General features: G+C 42.4%; 1 protein-coding gene across 2 annotated transcripts in view; it reads left to right on the forward strand.

Moving 5' to 3' along the window:
• Positions 1 to 26826, forward strand: part of XRN2 (5'-3' exoribonuclease 2) — a 99254-nt gene that overhangs the window by 69223 nt on the left and 3205 nt on the right. For both annotated transcript variants that reach the window (XM_089686534.1, XM_089686535.1), the window contains 6 exons: positions 6357 to 6436; positions 7503 to 7559; positions 8161 to 8229; positions 8317 to 8451; positions 13619 to 13755; positions 26649 to 26709. In XM_089686534.1, the coding sequence (XP_089542660.1) occupies positions 6357 to 6436; positions 7503 to 7559; positions 8161 to 8229; positions 8317 to 8451; positions 13619 to 13755; positions 26649 to 26709 (539 nt within the window). The remainder of the gene's footprint in view (positions 1 to 6356; positions 6437 to 7502; positions 7560 to 8160; positions 8230 to 8316; positions 8452 to 13618; positions 13756 to 26648; positions 26710 to 26826) is intronic.

Below are 26826 nucleotides of genomic sequence, written 5' to 3' on the forward strand. Positions count from 1 at the left end.
CAGGGAGTTACCCACATCTGTACTGTGGGAGAGCTGTGTTGGTGAGGAAATCTTTCTAGCACCTGCTGTGTAGGCAGCTTCCATGTACCTTACCCTTTTGCTCATGCTGACTATATGGATTTACACTTACAGTGGATATAAAGTCTACACTCCCCTGTTAAAATGTCAGGTTTCTGTGATGTAAAAGACACAAAGATAAATCATTTCCACCTTTATTGTAACCTATAAACTGTACAACTCAGTTGAACAACAAACTAAAATCTAAGGGTGGATGGAAGTAAAAATAAAAAACTAAAAGATTATGGTCTCATAAGTGTGCACACCCTTAAACTAATACTTTGTTGAAACACCTTTTGATTTTTTTACAGAACTGTCTTTTTTGGGTATGAGTCATCATGGCAAATCTTGACTTGGCAATATTTGCCCCACTCTTCCTTACAAAAACACTCTCAATCTCTCAGATTGTGAGGGCATCTCCTGTGCACAGACCTCTTCAGAATACCCCACAGATTTTTGATCGGATTCAGGTCTGGGCTCTGGCTGGGCCATTCCAAAACTTTATTTTTCTTCTGGTGAAGCCTTTCCTTTTTTGATTTGGATGTATGCTTTGGGTCGTTGTCATGCTGAAAGATGAAGATCCTCTTCACGTTCTGCTTTCTAGCAGAAGCCTGACGGTTTTGTGCCAATATTGACTGGTATTTGGAACTGTTTATAATTCCCTCTACTTTGACTAAGGTCCCAGTTCCATCTGAAGAATAACAGCCCCAAAGCATGATGCTGCCACCACCATGCTTCATTGTGGGTATGGTGTTCTTTTGGTGATGCGCAGTGTTTTTTGGCGCCAAACATATCTTTTTGAATTATAGCCAAGAAGTTCAACCTTTTGGTTTCATCAGACCATAACACATTTTCCCACATGCTTTTGGGAGACTTAAGATGTGTTTTTGCTAAATTTAGCCAGACTTGGATGTTTTTCTTTGTAAGAAAAGGCTTCCGTCTTGCCACTCTACCCCATAGCCCAGACATATGAAGAATATGGGAGATTGTCACATGGACCACACAGCCAGTACTTGCCAGACATTCCTGTAGCTCCTTTAATGTTGCTGTATGCCTCTTGGCAGCCTCCCAGACCAGTTTTCTTCTCGTTTTTTCATTCATTTTGGAGGGATGTTCAGTTCTTGGTAATGTCACTGTTGCACCATATTTTCTCCTTTTGACACTGTCTTCACTGTGTTCCATGATATATCTAATACCTTCGAAATTCTTTTTGACCCTTCTCCTGACTGATACCTTTTAACAATGAGATCCCGCTGATTCTTTGGAAGCTCTCTCCAAGCCAAGACTTTTACTTTAGGATGTGACTAACCCCAAATAAAGTTCAGCTGTTCTAGTAGGTCTTTCCTGACATATTCTTAATCAGATGCACTTTAAATGATGGCAGGTGTGTGCTGACTCCTATGATTTTGAATGTGATTTCTGAATTCTGAACACAGCTACATCCCCAGTTATAAGAGGGGAAAAGATGTTTGTTTTTCAATTGAGTTGGACAGTTTATAGGTCCCGTTTTTAAAGGTGGAAAAAGTTCTGAAATTATTTATCTTTGTATAATTTTTTTACATCACAGAAATGTGACAATTTAACAGGGGTGTGTAGACTTTTTACATCCACTAAGTGGGTTCATTATCCTGGGCTAGCCTAAAATTTTTATTTTTTTTGTCAATGTCCTGTCCATCTGTATAACACAACAGTCTGCCTTCCTGTGTCCCTCAAGTCACATTCAGAACCAAATAGAGGGAAAATCTAAAATATTATACATGCTGTTTGAAGAGAACCTGTAACTACTGTGCTCTTAACATAGAAATACAAGGTAGACTTTACACAGTCAAATGAGCTCTAGATCTTTTTCTGCACATAGTGGAAGTACCTGAAAGAAGACACTGATTTTGCTGTCCATAACAGTCTGTCCAATTATTTCAGCACATCAAAAATCAAATCTGTTGGAAGAACTGGAAAAATATTGATTTGCTGCTCCCTAGATTTTGCATATGCTTTGTGGACCGATGTGAATGGATGTATGTAAATTCACTGACCCTGCCTGACCTTATGCAAGATCCTTAAGTTTCAAGCCTAAATGCTGATCCCCAAGCAGTTATTAAAGAGAAATTAATGCGGCTCTGCATTCATTTACACATCAATAAATTAACATTTTTTCCAGGGACATAGCCTTTATCCTTAAGGTTTTATAGCCACCTACAGGAGGATTGGACACTGGAAAAAAATACTTTAGACCAGCCCATGATAACCCCACCTGCTACCAGCATGTTTTTTTGCTAGCATGCTTGTCTTTTCTGCAGCTTTTCCTGTATTAAAGTGGTTCTAAAGCAGAAAGATGTTTGTTTTTACCACAATGCATTATTTGCATTAAGGTAAATAACCTTCTGGATGCAGTTTCCCCCCTTATACTTACCTGAGCCTGATCTTGGTCCAGTGATGTGCACAAGAGCAGAGGCTTTCTCCTCCCTTTCATTGGCTCAGACACAGCAGCAGGAGCCATTGGCTAGCACTGTGGTCAATCACAGCCATTGAGCAAGGGGTAGAGCCAAGCCATGCTCTGTGTTATGGACACACAGAGCCAGCTCTGAAGTGAGCACGTACACGTGCCCCCATAGCAAGTGGCGGAGGGGTAGGGAGGAGCTAGGAGCAGGGGACCTGAAAATTTGGAGGATCCAGGATTACTCTATGCAAAACGATTGCACAGATGTTGTTTACAAAAAAAAAATCCTTTACAGTCACTTTAGGACTAACTTTTTCGCTAGCACCCCCATGCCACCCCCCCCCTTTTTTTTTTTCTTCAACTATAACCCTTCTCTTCATTATTGCTGGAACTTTATCTCTTCGAATGCAGATTTCTGGCATGGTTGTTCAGCCTTGCTTTTGGTGTACTGCGTCTGACTGGATGTTCAGGAAAAGCACTGGATTCTAATTAGGGTGCTTTCTAGACTGTTCTGATGAGTTAGCTGCAGAGATGTTTAAAATTCCAGGTGCATTTGCATTTTGTCAATACTTGTTTTGCCTCTGAAGACTCGTTTAGTTGGTAGGCAAGCTAGGCCAAGCAGCAGGAGTTGTGTCCATTATTTAGATTGCTGGGCACCATTATTTCCCATCTACTACTCACTGGTGATTTTTTGCAGAAGTAGTGTATTCCCAAAGTAGATCCAGCAGTCTCTCACCTTAAAAGTACACTTACTATACTGTTCAAGGAAACACCTGTTTTTAAGGACTTAACCGATAAAGTGGTTGAAAGCCTTCTCTTGAACTCTGTTCTTGCTTTTGGGCCCTGCTCTTCATCTGATCCTTGCTGTGATTTTTACTTTGCAGGCCATGTCTGACTGGTTAAAATCCCTAAAGAGATCAAACTCCTGCTGAGGTTGATCCCACACTTATAGAGCATCTGTACCAGATGGCTGTAACATTACATTTTAGCTGTGGTGCTTTTGGTAGAAGCTTCCTATCGCCATTTCTTGCATATGTCTCATGTCTCTGCATATACATAGGAGACTTTAGCTGAAGTGTTAGACTGTGGAACTCTTGTGTTTTTAAAACCTTTTGAGCAACATGTGTGTTCGGTCCACCTCTTGACAGTATCATCAAGGATGCCTCTGGTGACAAGAACACTCCTCTTCCCTAGCAGAAGAAGCCAAAGGAATATACTTCAAATACTTCTCCCTCTCTCTCTTTGGCAAACGTTCCTTTATTTGTCCTTTCTGTTGACCTCCCAAGCTGGCTCCCTGTCTGCTTGCAAGTCTTGGTACTCTGTCTACTAACCCTTTAGACAAACCTTCCTCTGTATGAAGGTGCCCCCCTATTTTCCAGAGTGGGGAAAGTTTGTTAGAAGCAGTCTAAGCAACCAAAAAGCTATCTTGGATGCTTGAATGCAGGAAGTGTTTTTTGGTGGGGGCTAAAACTGCTTTTTCTTTCCCTGCCCCCTCCTCAGTTTCTCCAACATTCATTATGTCACGGCAGACATTAGCAGCACTTCATAGAGCCGCTTCTGTTTGGCAGTGTCAAGGTATAATTGCCCCAGAACGATTTAAGGCATTTTAGTCCAACTTTTGCACTGTCCCTAAACCAAAAGGGGGCATATGTCCCATACTGGATCTCTAAGCTCTAAATATCAACTTGAAGTCCAAAATTTCCACATGCAATGTACAAAATCTGTCACCGCCATCCTTTTTCATGGAGACTTACTGGCTTCTATGAACATCAGATGCTTGTCCCCATCTTCTCAGTGCGTCAGCAATTCCTATGCCTTGTCATAGGGCCCCAGCATGACGAGTGTCCCTGCGCTTCAGTCTCTCATCTGCACCTTAGGTATTCATTAGGGTGCTGACCCCCTGTACTATGCCTGCTCTAGTCTAGTAGCAACCCCATTATGGGATTTTTAGATTACCACCTGTTGTATTTAGATTACCACCTGTTGTATTTAGATTACACCTCTTGTATTTAGATTACCACCTGTTGCAGGATCAGTGGCTGCAGGCTCTTTCAGACAATGTGAAGTTGACTTCTAGACCTTAGAGCAAGGGTGCGCAACCTCTTGAAGAGCGAGGGCCTTAAGTTGTTTGGTAAATGGTCATGGGCCACTATGAAATGATTTGGAGCATCTGGGTCTAGTCATGTAAACGTTTCAGGGCACAGTATTCTTCCACAGCAGAAATATCAGACTCTTCTGTCTTAGACTTGTACTCTCCTTCCAAGGAGCCCCGCTGACTCCCAGCTTTTGCATGATTCTTAGATCTGATTGTAGTCTCCTTTTTAAAGCAGTGCCATTTGCACAATTTCACTCCAGCTCTCTACATCGCAACATTCTGTTGTAGTGGGACAAGTCTCTAGCCTTGTGGCTTAGGAATCTGGCTTTTAAGAGAGGGAACTCCTTCCTATCCATTTGGAGGGTGCTTACAACAGGTTAGGAAGGAGTTCTTACAGTAACCTGTCAGTGCAGGGGACTTGTTTGTCAGAGGAGTCCCTTTACCTGATCAACATCCTGGAACTTTGTGCAATTTGACTGTCTCTACAGCATTAGACCATACTACTGGTGTACATCAATCATTAGAGAGGAACCAGAAATCTCACCACAGCAAGAGATATCAGATCCTATCTTGGGCAGAACTTCACATTCCAGGCATAGACAGTTGTCTGCAGGCTTTAACCAGCAGCGTCTACCAGTACCTAGGAGTGTGTTCCAGGACCTGTGTCAAAGGTAGAGGATGCCGCATGTGTACATCCTGGCCTCCAGGTTCAAACATAAAAACAGGAGGACATGTCTCTATTTACTAGGATCCTCTAATGTATGACTGATGGCTCCGTGATATCAGTACAGCCTGAGCTATGCCTTTCCTCCAAACGTCTTCCTCATTTACTTCACAGGATCGAGATGAAGAGCATTCCAGTAATTCTTGTTTTTCTAGTTTTTGTTCTGGTGGATATGGTACGACAATCTGGTAAGACTGCTGGCTGATGCTTTGTGGGCTCCTTTTTATCATCAAGATCTTCTGTGCCAAGGACCGATTCTCCATCCTGCTTCACAGACACTGGCTTTAACTATAGTGCCTTGAAAAAGTATTCATACCCCTTGAAGTTTTCCACATTTTTGTCATGTTACAACCAAAAACTTAAATGTATTTTATTGGGATTTTATGTGGTAGACCAGCACAAAGTGGCACATAATTGTGAAGTGGAAGGAAAATGATAAATAGTTTGTAACACTTTACAAATATCTGAAAAGTGTGGCATGCATTTGTATTCAGCCCGTTACTCTAATACCCCTAACTGAAACGTAGTGTAACCAACTGCCACTTTTTTCACGAGTCTTGGGGCTTCCAAGTTCTCTCCTTCCTTAGCTGGGCTTGGGCCAGTGTCTGAATCTCTGCACTATTAAGGGTCAAGTTTCTGTCCCTTCTGTTTCAGAGCACTGTTGGCATTACACTGTTTGATTAAGACACTTGCACTGGTGTCTTCCTTTGTTGCTCCACCTGACCGTTTTTTCCTGTGACTCGATGGAATCTTAATCTGGTTCTCTCTGCCCTTCAGAAACCACAGTTTGAAGCCATTTGAGACTTTACATTCACCCTCATTCACAAGATGGTTCTTTATAACCATCACCTCAGCGAGGCAAGTGTCTGAATAGCCTTCTTTAGAAGATTTCAAAACCGCTGATCACTAAGGGTCCAAGTTGGGGAGGGTGTGTTTTTTTTTTTTTTGTTTTTTTTTTCCTCAGTTGTTGGCCACTTTTTATGCTGAACTGCAATAACCTCATAAAAATGTCTTGATTTACAGTTATATTTGTCTTTCCTTAGCTAACAGATATTCCACCTGAACTGTGCCATGGCATTCAGGGCAAAATGGATACTGATGATGGAGCTGTTCTTCCAAATGTGTAAGGAAACTACATTTCCTTTTTGTAATGTTGACATCGTGTTTGAAAAATGTATCTGATTTATTTATTGCTCTTATGTTCATGTATGGAAAATTCAGACAAATGGAGAGATGTATTTATTTTTCACAGAAATACGCTTTTAGTTACAATTTTAACAATACGTGCTGTACATTCTCATTCTGGGTGTTAAATACTTATCCTCTTCACTAAAATACTTTTCCTATTAAGTAAGGGTTCTACATATCATTCTTCTACCTTCCCAGAGTTTCAAAAACTTTTAATTTTTTTTATTCATAATTCAGGCATAATAGGTGTATTTTTGCATATGTAGAGGCTGTGTTCAGGAACCCCTCCCCCAACTGACTATCCTGTTATCCAAAGGTATCTGCATTCTGGATGAAATAGTAAAGCAAATACCCTAAGGCAGAAAATGTCTTACAGGCAGGATCACCCAGTGAACTAAAGGAGAAAAGCCCTCAAAAAAGAAAACTAATGCAGCCACCACAAGGATTTGTAACCTTCCATATATTACATTTTTGTTTTGGGGTTGAAAACTGCTTTAAAGTGGTGCTAAACTTTTCTTTCCATCAACGGTCTCCATCCCTCACTGCTATCTTCTTCTGAGAGCTGTTCTTTGGGCCACGACATTGGCTGACATGGGGTGACTTAAGTCCTGCGCTTAAGGACTTGGTCATACTAGCACACAGGGACTGTGCCAGTGATGTAAGCTGAACTTGTGCAGCTCAGTTTACATGCTGGAGATGTGACTGTGGAACTTTAGTTCCGCTTTAGCGTAGCCATTTCAATGTGAACGGGCTGGCAGCGCACAATAATGCAGAAAAATTGGGCACGATTTTTTTTTTGTTTGTTTGTTTAAACATGACACGCTACAATGCACAAGTGACTCCCATCTGAGTGTTTTGGTGCCATAGATATGTCATGCAGTGTATCCGAATATCCTCTTTGTAGATCTATATAAACTTTGTTCTTGTATTTTGTAGATAACTGAACTTTCGTTTGAATTTTGTTTTTAGATGCAATTTAAGTACTTTTTGTTCAATTTCAGGACTGTGGAATCTCCTGTTCCCATGTTACGGAATTTGAGTCAAAATTATGCTATTAGGTTTGTATGAAAACTCATTAATCTTTCTCTGAAGCCCGGGTCACACTTGTTTAGTTTAAAGCTTTGATTTTGATCATTTAGACATCAAACGCATATACATGCATGTTTGCCGCATTTTTGCTGGTTAAGAAGCTGGCATGCATCGGAATCCTAACAACCAATGACTCATCCCTCCTGTCATCGGGGATTCCCAACTGTCAGCAGAATGTGAACAAATGAGCCAGACAATAAAATTATTAAATAGGAGTGGGGTCCCTCCCAGAATATATACCATACCCTTATCCAAGAATGCAATCTGGCAGGCCAGGAAAGGGGGGGACAAGAGTGTCAAAAAGCAAATAAATTTACATAATCTCACTGAAAATCGGATTGCCTCTTCACTAGTGTGAACCTGACCCTAATGATGGCATTGCTTTTTTGGTGCGTAGGGTATGAATTAACTGTACATAACCCAGTTTGTGTGAACTCTATAATATATATATATATATATATATATATATATATATATATATATATATATATATATATATATATATATATATATATACATATATATACACAGTGCATTCAGTTTTATGACGTCATTCTCTATTTATTTTAGCATCAAATTTAATGACCCACAATATGAAGATGGCTATGTCTTCAAAGCCGTAGTTCTGGCAGGGGCAAAGTAAGTAATTGTTTTTTGAAGCAAAGGATGTATATAGAATATTTTCTTCTTTTTAAGAGTTGTTCAATGTTGCCGTATTTTATATAGGAAACCACCGGTAACATTAAAGCCTGGCGACTGGGAGCGAACTAACAACAATGGCAGGCCCTGGAGACCACGCCTTGGCTTCAATTCTGACCGCAAGCCAGTTCACTTGGAGCAATCTGCTTTCAGGACTTTGGGGTAAGTAGCTTTGTTCTTTCTGTAGATTTTCTGAAATTTGTATGTTATGCAAAGGTGCCAAAGAATAATGTGATGGAAATCTTGAATATGATAACCATGGAAAATCTGATACATGTCATAACACTTAGAGAAAGCCAATAATTATCTTCCAAGACTCAGAAGTTAATATTGGGCATTATTAGTCACAACTAACCTTTTTTTGTATTTTAATGCAACTTACATAATCAAATACTCGCCATCAGGGCTCAGAATTTCAAGTCAGGGGCTACTAGCCAGGCCTTAAGAGTTACTTGCCTCCAGTTGCCCCTTTCATTCCCTATCCTGCCCCAGCCCCGCTAAACATGCTCTTGTAAATTATCTCATGAAAAGACACTGTTTAAATGTTTTATGCAGAATAAAGTTGCAAAATATGAGTTGCTCCACCACCCCAAATATTACAGTATGCTCCACCCCAAACGGTTGCTCCACTGCAGATATTACAGTATGGTCCACAAACACTAGAGTGTGCTTTCTCCAGCATAATGCACAGCATATTTACATTATAATTATGTGATGTCCTGGCGGGCTGCTGGTGTGGTGTACAGCTACAGGAAGTATCTGTATACTCCTTGAGAAGCACATGTATTTACAGGGGCAGGCATGGGGATGGCACTCAGGAGCACAGCTTATCGTGACAAGCAGGAGACCTGGGCTGTAATCTGTGAATCTTTTCCTGCTGGCACCCGGAGCAAGTGATTATGGGGGTGCTATAGCACCCCAATAGGCGCTGCCCAGTGCAAGAACCACTGCCATCCACTTGTACACTGTTCTTGCCTCACTAGACGGTGCTGGGTTCAAACAGGGGGAGAAAAACCAAGCTCCAATGTGCTAGGGGAAAGTTTTCAGCTGCTTCCTTGCATTCTCTGCCTTCTGCCTGCTTCGCTCACTCCTTCCCCCCTGCACATCGGTCACACTGAGAGATGTTTGCTTTGATGTTACGGCAGCACCCACTGCCCTCCGATGCTGGGACACACTCGCCCCCACATTTTTCCACTCGCCATATGCGAGCAGGTGAGTGGAAATTTTGAGGCTTGCTCTCCACCAAACACTTTTATGTAAAGAAGAGACTAATTTGTTTTTCCCCTGCTGTCTGCTGCTAAACCCTGCTTCATTCACTAGAAATAGTCCACCAGGAAGCTGACACTCCGTGGTCCCCTGCAGCTTTCACTTGTTCCACCTACTAACCTCCACATCACTGCTATCTCCTGCAGTGGTATGGAGATCAGTAGGAGAAACCAGTGAGAGCTGAGAGGGGCTGCTTAGATTGACACTCCCAGAAGTGTCCGTTTCCCAACAGAATTCAATGGGCCATATCTAGCGATTGGCATTTAGTGGGCAGCAAAAAAGGCAAGTATCCATTATCTTCTTTACAGGTATGTGTTTGGTTCAGCCTATGTGATCATGTGACAGGATTCTTTTATAAAAGGCACCTATAATTCATATAGCATTTTAAGCAAAGTTATATATAATGCAGTCAAAGTGTGACTAAAGGCAAAAATGTATTTATTTCTTTTTAGTGCTGGACAGAGTGGAGAGGGATTAGAACACTTGCAGTTTTTATTGCTGTCCGAGCCCCCGTTGGGGAGATTTCACCTCTCTATTTGTCCTGTTTACCATTATTAAAAATGTAAAGGAAAATCCCAAATTTTCAGTTGTCGTCAAAGAGGGGGATCTTCCACTGGGGACACTAGTTCTGGTGACCGGGGGGGTCCCCAAAAATTCCATTAATTTGCAGGAATTTCCTCTCACTTCCTGTTTGGCTATGGTACAGGAAGTGAAGGTGAATCTCCACCGGGTCACAGATGGCGAAAATTAAGAGGGCTTATAACCCTCCCTTGCTCTACCCAAGATGGAAGAAAATGTTTTTTGCCTAAAGTTTTACTTCAGACCTGAGATTGCTTCTGGTCGCTGCCTTCTTGGTCCCAGATCGCAGCCCCAACAACCTTGGCTGTCATCCAGGGACACTCGCTAGCATGATTGTGGCACTTATAACCGCTCTGACAGCAGCTTTTAACACCTTGTTTGACTTTTCTCAGTAATGTGACTGTCACCACTAATCAAAAGTAAACAAAGCCCTTACTATTGCTACTAAATCCCGTAAGTGAGATTTCACACTCTGCCTTACGGAAAGGCTGTGCAGCAAGTTGCTCACAGAATGCAGGGATAAGGCTTTAATGTGTTGCACTGCTAATAGAATATTTAATAGCGAAATTTGGTTGCATGGTCTTTTAGCTATGATGTTACAGTAAATAAGGATAGCATCAGGGGAAGCAGTAAAGTAATGAAGAATAAGCATACATCTTAGCAAAGGTTCTGCTCCAAACAACTCCCAGTAATAAACGTACCTTTTTGTGGTGAAATTAAGTGTTGCCTCTCAAAATGGATGAACCAGTGTCAGCAGCCCAAATTAGTTTTTCTGTGCAGCACAGTGACTCGGGATCTAAAATTATGTACATAAGGAATTAAAATGTGTCTTTTTATTTGAAAAAAGGCATTCCTTTTAAAATGTTCTTGTTTCTTGCATGTATATGAAGGCCACTTTTGAGCCAAATGCAAGTGTCATGCAAATTTGAAGGGATCCTGGGAGAGATCATTGCAGGTGGAATTCAGGACATGTTGTTCTTGCAATACCTTGATTATAACAAAATGGTTTCAAAGGAGAGTTACAACATAGGAGAAAATTTAAATGTGTAAATTTACATGGTTACCAAAATTTAAGAGCCTTCCCCAAAAACTACTAGCTGCAGAATGCCGCTCGACAGATGAAAGTTTGTGTAGCGGAGTAATAGTGTACTGGGTGAGACACAGGCAGAGAGAGGCAGAACTTCCAGAGAACCATCAGCTATTCTTTGCTGAACAGCACCCTGCAGCTGCTGGTTTCTAAACATGAGGGAATAGCTCATGGAGAAGGACACAAGAAGATTGAGTCAGGCAAATATGGGCAGCAAGTAGAAGAATCTGATGCAACCTAAATTTGTCAATGTGCTGACCTGCTAGGCAACGTGCAGCACCAGGACACTCTACAGTGAAGGCAGTTTAGCGCTGGGTGTGCTAATACAGTGAGGCAGAGGACGGCAGTGAGTGACGGTGGTGGGCAGTACTGCCAGAGGCTGCCTAAACCAACCCAAATTTTCTACTGATATGAATTACTTAAGGCCTAGGGAAGATAAAACTACACAGGGTGGCTAGGCTACCGGATTCCCTGCTGCATATACTGTATACTGCATGCAAAAATGTCAAGTCTCTTGGACAGAAAACAGTTCATGGAAAGCCTCTGATGGATTACTTTTCTGCAAGATCAGATGAATAAGAGGTAATTGGAGTCATTATTACATGGCATTCTTGTACCAGTCTAATGATTATACAACCCCTGGCAAAAAGTATGGAATCACCACTGTTGGAAAATGTTCATTCAATTGTCTAATTGTGTAGAAAAAAAAAACTAATCACAGACATGCCACGAAACAACTTTCATTTACCATGCCAACCTTCTGGCTTTAAGAAACACTTAAAAAATAAATAATAAAAGAGAACTGTAGTCAGTTGAAACTGTTTTTGCAAATCAAGCAGAGAGGGAAAAAATTATGGAATCACTCAATTCTGAGGAAAATATTATGGAATCATGAAAAAAAAAAAAACACTACAGCACAGGCTTTTACAACCGCTTGAATTCTGAGGCATGGATGTAACTATTGACAAACCGTAGTCTTCATCAGTCTGGCTCCAACTTTTTATTATTGCAGTTGCCAGATAAGCTTTGCAGGTTGGAGCCTTGTCATGGACCATTTTCTTTCATTTCCACCATAGATTTTCAGTTGGATTGAGGTCCGGACTGTTTGCAGGCCATGCCATTGACATATGTCTTTCTTGAAGGAACGTTTCATGGCTTTTGCCCTATGGCAAGATGCATTATCCTGAAAAGTGTCATCAAACATCCCTTCAATTGATGGAAACCGGAAACGTTATAAACTTGTGCATTTATTGAAGCTTTAATGGCTGTCATCTCCCCTGTACCTTTACCAGACATGCAACCCCATAGCATCGATGATTGTGGAAATGTGCGTTTTTTCTTCAAGCAGTTGTATTTTATACATTTCATTGGAACGGCACCATACAAAAGTTCCGGCATCATCACCCTGCCCAATGTAGATTCTTGATTCATCACTGAATATCACTTTCATCCAGTCATCCGCAGTACTTGATTGCTTTTCTTTAGCCCACTGTAACCTTGTTTTTTTCTGTTTAGGTGTTAATGATGGTTTTCATTTGGCTTTTCTGTATGTAAATCCCATATGCTTTAGGCGATGTCTTACAGTTTGATGACAGACATTGACTCCAGTTTCTTCCCATTTGTTCCTGATTTGTTTTGTTGTGCATTTTCTGTTTTAAAGGCACATTGCTTTAAGTTGTCTTTCTTGGCGCTTTGATGTCTTCCTTGGTCTGCTGGTACGCTTCCCTTTTACAACCTTCCCTTTTGATTTGTACTTGGTCAAGATTTTAGACACTGCTGACTGGGAACAACCAATATCTTTTGCAACATTCCATGATTTACCTTCTTGAAGTTTTATACTCTCCTTTGTTTCAGCCGACATCTTTTGTGTTGGAGCCATGATTCTTGTCAATTAGCTTGTTACAACAGCTCACTAAGGTGTGCAAACACTTTTTTTTTTTTTTTTTTTTTTAACTGCAGACTAATTAGCAGATGTAATCTGATGCAGATGTTTGTTTTAGAACTGCAAAGTTATGGTGATTCCATATTTTCCTCAGACTTGAGTGATTCCATATTTTTTTTCCTCTGCAAAAACAGATGCTATCGACTACATTTTTTTTTCTTTTTTATTTAAGTGCTTCTTAAAGCCAGAAGATTGGAATGTGAAATGAAAATTAGTTTTGAGGCATGTCTGTGATTTTTTTTTTTTTTTTTGCACAATTAAACAATTGATTGAACATTTTCCAAGAGTGGCGATTCCATACTTTTTGCCAGGGGTGGTAGGGTTTGCCTGGAGTGGGGCATTAAGCAGAGTTTGGAAAGTGTCCAGCATTTAGTTCTGTTTGAATTGCAAGCTCTTGTGAGCATGTTTCTAGTTTTAATGGTATTTCTAATGTTAATGTACTTTTTACATTTTAGGCATTCCTTGCCACAAGCCCGGGGGCATCAGAGAGATGGACTGTACAGCAATGCCCCACCACCTGGAGCTTTTAACCCTGTAAATGTATACCGGATGCCCAGTCACCACCAGCCACCATTGTTCAGTACTCCACCAAGTAAGTTGACTTTTGTGTCTATCTTCTATGTCTTTCCTTGCACTGAAATGTAAACTTTTTGTTTACACTCTTCTTTTACTGCTCAAATGGAAAGCATAACTTTGTGACCACTAAATACTACTTTGTAGGTCATCTCATACAATGGCCCATGCCATTAGAACATCAGTTTTGCAGAAATGATAGAAAATAGAGTGCACACCTGTGAGCATTCTCAGACCTTGGTGTTATACTGACAGATTAGTCATCGCGCTAGTCAAGATAACTGGCACTACTAAGTTTTGCCCTGGGCATCTAAGCTCTTGACCTCTGGTCATGAAATGGTTAAACTCTAGGCAGATATAAAAGACACATTATTGCAACTCTGTAATCATTAATACATCATTAAGTGTATTATCTTTATTGCAAAGTACAGGACAGAGGATTAAGCTCAGACTGGGTTCTATACTGCAAACTTCAAGTGATTGGAAACTGGGGGGAAATAAAACTTTGGTTCTGCTGACTAGTGCCCCTGTGTAACCCCTCCCACTCCATGAGGCTCCAGTTTTTTTGGTTGTATTTTTAGATGAATGCCTTCTCTTGGGCAAGAATTTGCTACTATGACTGCTTACTGCCTTCATGGCTCAGCAGTTTCCACAGGACACTATACAGTTCCAGGGCTCTGGTCCATCCACCCAGACCCTGAACACCCTATTAAGGCTATGCCCATCATTGTGGGCAAAACCTGGACTTTGGACAGGACAAGCAACTTGGGCAGGGTAAGACAGGTTTTTCCTGTGCCCACATACATACCATTTCCTGGATTACATGTTTTGATGGCTTTGTATAATATACTACATCCTTATCCTCCTAAGACATACTGCAGTGCTAAGCATACAAGCTGTTCATAGGGCACAAACTTATGGGGACTTGCACTCTTTGCTTCTGCGTAATTCTATTTTCTTGCTATTTGACATAATGGGTAATCTTATTAAAATGTAAGAGTATGACACCTAGCTGTAAACTTCCAGCCACCAGTTTTCTGTTCACACCACAAGCTGATAGTTTGCCGTCCCACCTGTTGTCAGATTCATAAATGGCACAACCATCCGGACTCCTGTTAGCACCTGGGTTGCCACGATCCCATTGTGCTGGACACGCTGAGCCATTTAATCTACATCCATTCTGAGTACCTTTGCAGAGGAAGTTGATGGTGGTTCTGTCGTTCTGGAGCAAGGCCTAACACTTGACTTGGGCTCCCTTACATCCACACAACATACTGTTGCCACTTTGGGAATCAGCTAGGGCCTATCAGTCACGATGGGCAAAACCCAGGATTGCCTGACACTTGGTATAGTAAAAACCAAGAGGGATGTGGACATTCTGGTGGGGGAAACTCAAGAGTTGTCGTCACCACAATTTATTGGAGACTCTTCTGAAGTTCTCCTTTGCACTGGAAGACCATGCCTTTTTGTAGCTGGCCATTTCCATCATAGCGTTTGCTCATACTTGGCTATCTGGGCTAGAGAAATCCATAATAATCTTTTTCCTAATACAGGGCTTAAAATTTCCACTCGCCTGCTCGCATTTGGCGAGTGGAAATAACATGGGGGTGAGTGTTATTGTTGGCTACTCCTTGCCCATTAACTGGCCACTCCAGCACCTTCTATCACTCCCTTTTCTTTTACCGATCAACTGTACTGTATGAGGTTCTCCCGCCTTCCCCAGTACTTGTGTCCTGTGGCTCGTCTAGCTGTCTGCGTCCGATGTTGCTATGGTAATGTTGGACGCAGGCACACCCCCCCTCACACAACCTCCTCTCTGCTCCCGGGACCGGAACACAGACTTACTGGGATCCCAGAGAACGGGAACGGACTGGAGGTGCAGGTGGCCAGGGACTGCTCCATCTCACATCACATAGATTCGCTGGAAGGAGTAGAGCACCTCCTGTCCTCACCAAGAGCAAGACCAGACCCTGCCCGTTGCTGGCTATCATGTACATCCTGCTGGCATGGAAGGTATCATACTGAGCATCTCACACACCTTATCACACACAGCAGATGGGTACTGGGACAAGGGGGCACAGGAGGAACTGCAGACAGGGACAGGCTAGGGGTCTCTCAACCCCCCTTCCCTCTGACTCCCCTCCCTCTCTCTATCCCCCTCTCCCTCCCTCCCTCTATCCCCCTCTCCCTCCCTCTATCCCCCTCTCCCTCCCTCTATCCCCCTCTCCCTCCCTCTATCCCCCTCTCCCTCTCTCACCCCCCCTCCCTCCCTCCCTCACCCCCCCCTCCCTCCCTTGCCCCCCCTCTCGCCCCCCCCTCCCTCTCGCGCCCCCTCCCTCCCTCTCTCGCGCCCCCTCCCTCTCTCGCGCCCCCTCCCTCTCTCGCGCCCCCTCCCTCCCTCTCTCGCGCCCCCTCCCTCTCTCTCGCCCCCTCCCTCCCTCTCTCTCGCCCCCTCCCTCCCTCTCTCTCGCCCCCTCCCTCCCTCTCTCTCGCCCCCTCCCTCCCTCTCTCTCGCCCCCTCCCTCCCTCTCTCGCCCCCTCCCTCCCTCTCTCGCCCGCGCCCCCTCCCTCCCTCTCTCGCCCCCCCCCTCCCTCCCTCCCTCTCTCGCCCCCCCCTCCCTCCCTCTCTCGCCCCCCCCCTCCCTCCCTCTCTCGCGCCCCCCTCCCTCCCTCTCTCGCCCCCCCCCTCCCTCCCTCTCTCGCCCCCCCCTCCCTCCCTCTCTCGCCCCCCCCCTCCCTCCCTCTCTCGCCCCCCTCCCTCCCTCTCTCGCCCCCCCCTCCCTCCCTCTCTCGCCCCCCCCTCCCTCCCTCTCTCGCCCCTCCCTCCCTCCCCTCTCACCCCTCTCCTCCCTCCCTCCCTCCCCTCTCACCCCTCCCTCCCTCCCTCCCTCCCCTCTCACCCCTCCCTCCCTCCCTCCCTCCCCCCCTCCCTCCCTCCCCTCTCACCCCTCCCTCCCTCCCTCCCTCCCCTCTCACCCCTCCCTCCCTCCCTCCCTCCCCTCTCACCCCCTCCCTCCCTCCCTCCCCTCTCACCCCTCCCTCCCTCCCTCCCTCCCCTCTCACCCCTCCCTCTCCCTCTCACCCCCCCCCCCCCCCCTCTCCCTTCCTCTCACCTCCCCCCTCTCTCCCTCCCTCTCACCTCCCCCTCTCACCCCCCCTCTCACCCCTCCCTCCCACCCCCCCTCTCACCCCTCCCTCCCACCCCCCCTCTCACCCCTCCCTCCCACCCCCCCTCCCTCCCACCCCCCCTCCCTCCCTCCCTCCCTCCCTCTCACCCCTCCCTCCCTCTCACCCCTCCCTCCCTCCCTCCCTCTCACCCCTCCCTCCCTCCCTCTCACCCCTCCCTCTCACCCCTCCCTCCCTCTCACCCCTCCCTCTCGCCCCTCCCTCTCTCTCCCTCTCACCCCTCCCTCTCTCTCCCTCTCACCCCCCCCTCCCTCTCCCTCTCACCCCCCCCTCCCTCACCTCCCCCCCCCTCACCTCCCCCCCCTCACCTCCCCCCTCTCACCTCCCCCCCCTCACCTCCCCCCTCTCACCTCCCCCCTCTCACCTCCCCCCTCTCACCTCCCCCCTCACCTCCCCCCTCTCACCTCCCCCCTCACCTCCCCCCTCTCTCCCTCCCTCTCACCTCCCCTCTCACCCCCCCTCCCTCCCTCCCTCTCTCCCTCTCACCCCCCCCTCCCTCCCTCCCTCTCTCCCTCTCACCCCCCCCCCCCCCCTCCCTCCCTCCCTCCCTCTAACCCCCCCCCCCCCTCCCTCCCTCCCTCCCTCCCTCTCACCCCCCCCCCCTCCCTCCCTCTCACCCCCCCCCCCTCCCTCCCTCCCTCTCACCCCCCCCTCCCTCTCACCCCCCGAGTGTAGCGCGAGGTAAAATGTCAGTGCCAAAAGCGGTAACCCCGAGCTACACTCGGGCTTACCATGCGGCGCTGCATAGGGAGTCCCTGCAGAGCTTACCTTGTCCTTTGCTCCTGCGATGTGTCCCCTGCAGCGTCCCCGGCCATCTCCTCCGGCCGATGCTGGCATCCGGCTTCTGTGTTCCGGTCCCTGTGACGTCGGGACGTACGGGCGCCGGCGGTGAAAAATTTTAAAATTTTTTTAAAAATGTCTTTTTTCCAAACAAATTTTACATAGCAAAACATTGCTGTTTCAACCCATTTCACATACATTTTGTCCCTAGTGCTTTGTCCTGTGCCCTGCCTGCATTTTGTCTGTTCTTTCTGCCTGGAAACTGAGAAACGTCCATGGCGTCCAAAAAGTGTGCCTTTTAGGTCAAAAGTAGGTTTAGATCAGCTAGAGAACAGCGATAGTAAGTCAGAACCACTTGCAGAATTGTGTGATAATGATTCGTGGGGAAATTTGTCATCAGACACTGAAAACATTTTTGTGACTTTGCTCAGCAATGTGCGAACTTGGCGCTCTATTTCAAATTTCAGTGTTTTTGGTTTAATTATATTATTGAATTAAATGTATTATATTATTTTTATGATTATTAAATTATATTTTATGATTTCGTGTTTCAAATTTTATCATACCTGGGATGTTTAATAGACTCTTGTTCGGACAGATTTCAATGAGTTATTCCTAGAAATTACAGCCTACAATAAAAAAACTACATATTTCCATGCAAAATAATGGTACCACTTTCAGCACCAAAAATCTGAAATAATCAGACCGCTAGGGAGGTTAAAGTGCCCATCAGAGATGAGATAACAAGTAGGCCAGATCTTAACATCATGACAAAAGTGTTTAAATCGATAAAAAGAACTACTGTGGTAAAATTGGCAAATTTCATAGAGCATGAGACACACCTAAGGTTTTCCCTTGCTGCTTTTTTTTTTTTTTTTTAAGACCCGTTTTTTGTTAGATGCGCTGTCATGCATTTTGCTTTGTTTTTTAAACTGACTAGCTGCATGTACTGGTATATATCGTTGAGCAACTACATTGTACACTAATGAGCTGCACTACAATATAATGTTAAAAAAACTTTCAAGCTGTATTTTTATTTATTTTTCTAACCTTTTTATTTTATAATATTTTGTTATACAGAATAGTTGTCCGTAAACTTTTTTAGAATTTCTACTGCATAAGTAACGAACTTGTCTGTTTTTAACCATAGGCTGTATGTTTTAAAGAATATAGGTGGATGACCGTACTGTTGGGGTTTTTTGTTTCTAAAACCTGTTGTATTTACATGGTATTGTTAAAAATATCTTATATTGGTAGATTTGTATCCAATATAAAGGGAGTCATATGCAACATTAAAAAAAAAAAAAATAGAATTTATCTTAATATCTGACCAAGAAGGAAGAAGGTAAATAAAGTAAAAAAAAAAATTAAATCAAATATGTTTTCTTGAGGTAAAATTCAGACCCTGTAATGTGCTGCAGTCTGTAATAATCCAGTTGTATTTTATAGTTTGCTTTGTCTTGTATGCATGAGGCATATAACACGACAGCTGTATCTGCAGCAAGTAGCGCAATTTACCAGCAGTAAGGTGTAGTATCGGTTAACCTCTTAAGAAGGCACAAAGTTTTGAGCTAAGGTGTCAGCATATTCCTGTATATGAAAGGAGATATTAATGGAAATTGACTTACTCTGGCGGAGGCTGTGAATGACAACTAGATTGGAGGAAAAACTGTGCCTTGAAGAAAAGGAGCATAAAATGGATTTGGTGTATTTACCGGAGCGGTGTCTAGTACACGCACAAAGTGACAGTACCAGAAAGAAGGGCAATGCGGTCAATCAAACAGCCACCTCTTTCAAGTGTCTGCAGTGGGTGTTCCTTTATGCATTTCCTTGATTTGACATTGATGTACCAATTTTCAGCTGATGAATAATTGGCTATATGCTGATAACTTGCTGAAGTCAAGTACAGTCTGCCAGCACTCTTACTGAATGGCAGATTCCGTTTATGCAAACCCGAGTGTCTGATTTCTGACTCTGTTTCATCATAGTTGGTAAACTTGTCAGTTAGCTGAGTTGGAGAGTGATTTTGATTAGTGCAATCAGTAAACATGAGGTCTCCTCTTTGATTGCTGGGCTGATTAGGTAAATACTCTCTTAAGTAGCTGTTTGGAGCCTTTAGTTTATAGTTTTGCTATCTAGGCTTTAGAATCAATACGGTTCCTTTTTCCTTTTTTTTCCTCCCCCTGAAATGTACTTTTTATATTTGAAGTACCATTTAGTTTCATCAGATGCATTCAGGCTTCAAGATCAGCATGAGAAATAAAATACATCTCTAAGAGATATTGCTGTATTAATCTGAATAAGTAGTTGTACTTGTGGATGTTTAGTCGACTAGAACTTAGACTTTCCTTCTAGGGTTACCTTTCTGAAAATGTTTTATTTTGACTTTGTTGCCTTTTCATTATTTTGTATGTTAACCCATTTAGTGTATATCTGTTTAGAGAAACGCTAACGCCTCTGGCCATAAAAGAATCTTCTTTTGCCAAATCAAAAAAAGTGCAAAAAGAAATCACCTTTAGAAATATGTATGGCCTCAAATGCCTTAAAGCAAACACCCTTTGAGTTTGTCTGCTGCCTTGCTTAGCAGGCCAAAGTGAATATTTGCTATCTTATGAAGTCCATCTAGAAAATGTTAATGATGCCTAAGAGTAGTTTAGTTTATTTTCTCTTCAATTTCTCCTTAAAAATCAGTGCACTATCTGTGCGTAGTCCTGATCCTTATAGCGGTTTATCTGCAATGGAAAAATATCTAAGGCACTGCTACCTTGACTGCTAATCTCAGGAGATTTAGCGTAAGATGCTACTATTGTCCTACTCACTGTTCTCATGGCTTGAAAGGTAGCTGTACTTGAGGGCCTGCAGACAAGCTTCTCCCCACTCTTTTTATTTTGGATCTGTGTTCCTGAAATGCTATTGCTGCTTCTTGAATATTGCACTACTAGTCAACAGGGGGGCAGCTCCGACATGAGGACACAGAGCAACATAATGCATATTAAAAACCTTCACCTTGTAAAACAACCCAATCAATTTAGTATAGAAATGAAAGGTAAAACGTGTATATACATATTAGAAAAAAAAGTGTGTGTGTATCTATATGTGTAAAATATATATATGTGTGTGTGTGTGTGATCACATATCCTCTGTTCTACGCTGCATAAGGAGCTCGGAGGAGAAACAGCAGTAACTTCCCAGTGAATTATTGTGTGGTGGGGGGTGGTGAAGTCTGGGGGGACCTGCCAGGTGGGAGAGCCAGAAAACTGACCATGTTGTGCTCTCATGCTTACTGTGGTCAGTTTTTAATAGGAAAGCAGAGGGACTGGCAGGAACACCAGGGATTTCATGCAAAGGAAGCAATACAAAGAGAACAGGATACTTTTTCATACAAGTACATGGTACAGCAGGCACATATTGGGAATATGAAATGTTGGGTTTGCATATTTTTTTTGTCATTAATAGGGAAGAGATCGATTTGCAGAGACTCAGTAACTGTAATTAGTGACTTGGCCCTTTCCTTTTCTTTTTTTTTTTTTTTTTTTTTTTGGCAAAGCTTCCACAATTCTTTTAATGTTCTCCCTTCAGCTTTCCATCGTGCTCACTGCTTTTTCTGCTTTCAGTACTTAAATTTTTTTACCTCCATTTAGCTCTTTCATTCTTTTATTTTAATCGTCTGTTGATTTAGACAGGCAAAAATTAGGGATTGCTTACTAACTGCACCCTGTAGAAACTGGGTAGATTTTTTTTTCTTGTAAGTAAGCTTGGTGGAATTGCTTTAAAATCAGAGTAAAACATTGATATTCAAAGTCTTCCTAAACCTTGCTATAAATGGATTGAATCCCTGCTGGTTCAGAAGGGACCAGCCAAAATTAGATCCATGTATGGGCATGCTGGTTGTACTGAAGTACAATCAGCCTGTCAAATTTTTTTCAGTGATTACTACTGGTGGCTATAGCAGCTGACAATGATCCCTGTGTTCAGCCAGCATGGAAGGCTCCCTGCCAGCAGAACTCAATAGTGCTACTGGAAGGGTTCCCCCATCAACTCTGACTGTTGATGGGGGATTTAAGCAATTTTTTTTTTTTTTCTTTCCACCAGTGGTGTCCTGTATTATTGGTCAGTCTCTCAAACATGTACTTTATACCAATTAGAGTAAGCTATAGTAGTGGCATAGACTAACTAAAAGGCTAGATATTGTCCAAAAAAGTTTCTAAATAAGTCAATGGTAGATTTTCAAGTCTTCTATTGAGAATTCTCTACATGGTTGTCTTGAGAGCTGTATACATTAATGGGAGTATTGACTGGAAAGGCTGATAAGGTTGAATTTGGCTGCATAACTGAGTTTCTTGTTTATAGGTATGACAGGAGGAACATTTATTTTTCAATTAGAAACTTTAAAGGATTTGCAGAAATGGTGAAACCAATCCAAATCTTTTTAAAATCAGTGTTTTTCTTAAATTCAGAACTGTGCCAAAAAAATCACAATTTCTGTTTATGCTGTGGTAGCCTTTTTTTTTTTTTTTTTTTTGTTTTGTTTTTTTATCGCATGGGCTTTGTGTAAGAAAAAAAATTATATAGCTTTCGAGAACTTGTGAAGCCAAGATACTTTTTACATCTCCTCCCCCTAAGACGTTTTAAGCGTTTGAGCTGCTGCGCACGCACACTATTGAGAAGAAGCCTTTTCCAGATCACCAGAATCTTACACAACTTCAGTCTAGGATTTTTGTCTAGAACCTTTGGAACCATCAGGATGTAAATAAAACTCATAACCAAGATCCATATTATTAATTATGTGAAAGAGCCAAAATTCAAGTAATGGCAACCAAAGTCAATAAGTGAAAAAAAAACATACCAGTTTGCAATCTGTATTATGCACACCCCAGCCGCATCTCTTTTGGTAAATTAAAGCACCTTGGACGAACAATCACCTTTCTAGGAAAATGAAAACACAAATGTTTTTATGAACGTGTTTACTTCATACTTTTGATTACAAAACTGAGTTATAGATAACCAAAAACAACCATGGTGACCATAGAACACCACCATAATTTGTCTCATACATGCTACAGTCTATTTGCACAGTCTATTAAAGTTCGGTTGAATAGGGACCTACAGGGAAAACTTAAGCTGGATAGATATATATATAGATAGATATATACAGTCAGGTCCATAAATATTGGGACATTGATGCAATTCTAACATTTTTGGCTCTGTACACCACCACAATGGATTTGAAATGAAACAAACAAGATGTGCTATAACTGCAGCCTGTCAGCTTTAATTTGAGGGTATTTACATCCAAATCAGGTGAACAGTGTAGGAATTACAACAGTTTGCATATGTGCCTCCCACTTGTTAGGGGCCAAAAGTAATAGGACAACTGGCTTCTCAGCTGTTCCATGGCCAGGTGTGTGTTATTCCCTCATTATCCCAATTACAATGAGCAGATAAAAGGTCCAGAGTTCATTTCAAGTGTGCTATTTGCATTTGGAATCTGTTGCTGTCATGCTGAAGACAAAACTGAAGGGAAAATGCCCCAAGAACAAGCAGGAACTGAAGACAGTTGCAGTAGAGGCCTGGCAGAGCATCACCAGGGATGAAACCCCAGCGTCTGGTGATGTCTATGCATTCCAGACTTCAGGCTGTAATTGACTGCAAAGGATTTTCAACCAAGTATTAAAAAGTGAAAGTTTGATTTATGATTATTATTCTGTCCCATTACTTTTGGTCCCTTAACAAGTGGGAGGCACATATGCAAACTGTTGTAATTCCTACACCGTTCACCTGATTTGGATGTAAATACCCTCAAATTAAAGCTGACAGGCTGCAGTTAAAGCACATCTTGTTTTTCATTTCAAATCCATTGTGGTGGTGTATAGAGCCACAAATGTTAGAATTGTGTTGATGTCCCAATATTTATGGACCTGACTATATAGAGAGAGATCTATATATCTCTCTCTGAATCAGCTGAATTTCAGGCCATTTATGGCCGTTCCCAGTTGATTGAAGTTAATCTGAGTGACCTGTATCGAACGGGAATGTTGAAAAATGTTTGAGTAGCGGGCTTCAGTGCCCATTGATGTATCCTCTGCTGTCAGAAAACAGTTGCAGAACAGTGGAGAAGATTCCTCTATTCTCCTTGCTTGTGTGGATGCGGAAATCTGTTCATTTTATTTCTTCACTTTTTTTTTTTTCTCGATCAGCCTAGTGGCTGATTGGAGAAAAAATACATCTATGACCAACCTTACATTTAGCATGTGCAGAAATTAGTTGAAACATTGTAAGATGGCGAGTTAGGATGACAACACTTTTGTGTGATGATGCATTCACTATTAGATTTTCAAAACTTAAGAAAATTAAATGAAAAGCTGGATTTAAAAAAAAAAAAAAAAAGGGAATACCATACATATACCATATACACATAGTGACCCTGTCATTTTTGATGTCCTGTCTACCATATCACACATTGCAAAAATTCTACCTGGACAGCACTTTTGCCTATTCAATTCTGCTGTACGCTGGCCTGTGTACAGAAAGGGTTACCGATTAGCTGCCCATATATATGTCTCAGTCCCTTAGTCATGGCTGAGCTTGCATGTTAAACCAGAATATCCCCTGAGGGAGCCTAGAACAGCAGCTATTTGAGTGTGGGGAAAGTTGAGTGCTCCTCCCTAGATTAGATGGGAAACAAAGGGTAAAAATAGGTTAGAGTCATTAATGGTTCATTTAAGTGTGATTTATTATTGAAGTTGCCACTTTAATTTACATGACTATTTACTTCCATTCTACGCTTTATTACCTGAAGAATTTAATAAATCTGTATGCTCCATAATGATTCAGTATTGCTATTTTATTTTTAGGTGAGTCATATTTTTGCTTTATTTTGTAGTACACCTCTGAAATTACTGTATCGATTAGAAAAAAAAGCTATTTACAGGAGCTTTTTTAATTTGGTTTTGCCCAAACAATGATCATCTCACAGCAGCCTAAAGATTTGCAAGCTACACAATTTGTAGTGTTGTGTACTGAATGAGCATCTATTGATTAGAAGCCTTTCATGCTGTGCAGTGGCCAATCTTGTTTAGAAGGAGAGCATCCATCTAATTGCCTGTTTTGTTGTGGCTGTGTTACTAATGTAGTATTGTGGGAAACAAAGGAAAGGGTGGGTGGTCCTTCAGCACGCACACTTTCTCTTCAAAAGGGGTCTGCATCTGAAACAGATATTGCTATTTGCTCTGAGCCAGTTAAACCGAATTATAAGTAGATGACTGCAGTGCAAGGTATACCAAAGCTAACCTCAAGGCAGGCATTTTTTTCAGAAATTGTTGTATGCAAGACCCAGTTTTAACAAAGTAGCCAAAAATAAGTTGTCCTTTCCATGGTGAGGGTATTTTGCTGTTTGCCTATACTATGTTGCCCTGGTTTATGTGACTGTAGCCTGATGTTGTACTAAGAGGCCGTAAGATGTGATTTGGGTTACTAATGCACTAGTGCATTTCCACAATACATTTTATTTAGATTGTGTTGTGGTAATGTGCTTTAAGTCTTTAGTAGGTTGTTAGCACCCCCTTAATACACCAGAAATTGACTGTACCATTTTTGTGTACACTGCAAGATGCAGCTTGTGCGTTGTAGTGCTATTCAGTACAGGTGCTTTGCCTGTGACACCTTGTTGGGATGGCATTCAAAATGAATGGCACTGTAGTGCATTTGTGGTACACCGTGCATCAGGGTAATGCATGGTGTACCACAACACCGGGTTACAAATGCACCACAGTGCCATTCATTTTGAATGCCATCCCAACAAGGTGTCACAGGCAAATCACCTGTACTGAATAGCACCCCAACGCACAAGCTGCACCTTGCAGTGTACACAAAAAATGGTATAGTGGGTTGTCAGTCAATTTCTGGTGTATTAAGGGGGTGCTAGCAACCCATTATGTACCATGTTTGCGCACACTGCAAGGTGCAGCTTGTGCATTGTGGTGCTATTCAGTACAGGTGCTTTGCCTGTGACACCTTGTTGGGATAACACGGTGTTGTGGTACACCATGCATTACCGTGATGCACGGTGTACCACAACACTGGGTAACAAATGCACCACAGTGCCATTCATTTTGAATGCCATCCCAACAAGGTGTCACAGGCAAAGCACCTGTACTGAATAGCACCACGAGTGTAAATGTGTTCTAGAAGGTTTGGGATTTTTTTTTTTTTTTTTTTTTTTTGACGTTCTACCAGTTGATGATCATTCTGGACCTGGTATAAATGTTATTGTCACAAAGAAATATGTCTGGTACAATTGATTACATCCGGTCATCTCAGAAGAAATTTTCTTCCATTTTACATATAATTTCTGCTAATAAAGAATAAACAGATAACATGGTGCTTCCATTTACTACATCAGAAGACGAAATGGGTGTTTATTTTTAAGAGGCCAGTTTGAACGGTTGGTCCACCTATAAAAAAAAAAAAAAATAATTTGAGTAAATACCGGTGTGGTGAATCACTCTGGCTCCTTACATATGTCAGGGACTCCAGTGATCAAACCTGCCCTTAACATCCCCCCTCAGAAATGGCTGCAGCCAGTGTGTGGAGCTGGGAACTCGGCCTTGGAGATCTTACTGTTTTAGAGTCTAAAATAAAAAGAACTGGTGATTTCAGTCTACCAGCATCTACCTAAAAGCTAATACAGTTTTGGGTGGATTTATACTTCATGAAATACTGTATGATTGTTGATTGCTTATCATGCCAGACCATGAGACTCTGGGAAGCTGTAGGCACCTTTTATACCGAAGAATAATGGACATAGTTTAAATATATATATATATATATAGAATTATATTATGCCTTTTTATTTTGTCCTATCTTGATCTTATCAATGTGTACTGTTGCATTATTTAGGAATGTGTTTGTACTTTTTTTCTTTTAACAAGATTCTGTATTTTTTAGTTCCCAGAATGCAGAATGCATGGGCTAATCATCCACCACGTTACAACCAGCCACTACAAAGGTAGGTTTAGACTTTCAAATAAAACCTTACCTTATAAACCTGAACAGATACCTGGATCCTGCACATTAACATGACTCGCTGCTGTCACATACTGCTATTTCTCTTTTATCTCCCAGC

Source organism: Staurois parvus, unplaced genomic scaffold, assembly GCF_062004578.1.
Source record: "Staurois parvus isolate SC_StPar_1 unplaced genomic scaffold, SC_StPar_1.0 ptg000401l, whole genome shotgun sequence".
Taxonomy (NCBI): Eukaryota; Metazoa; Chordata; class Amphibia; order Anura; family Ranidae; genus Staurois; species Staurois parvus.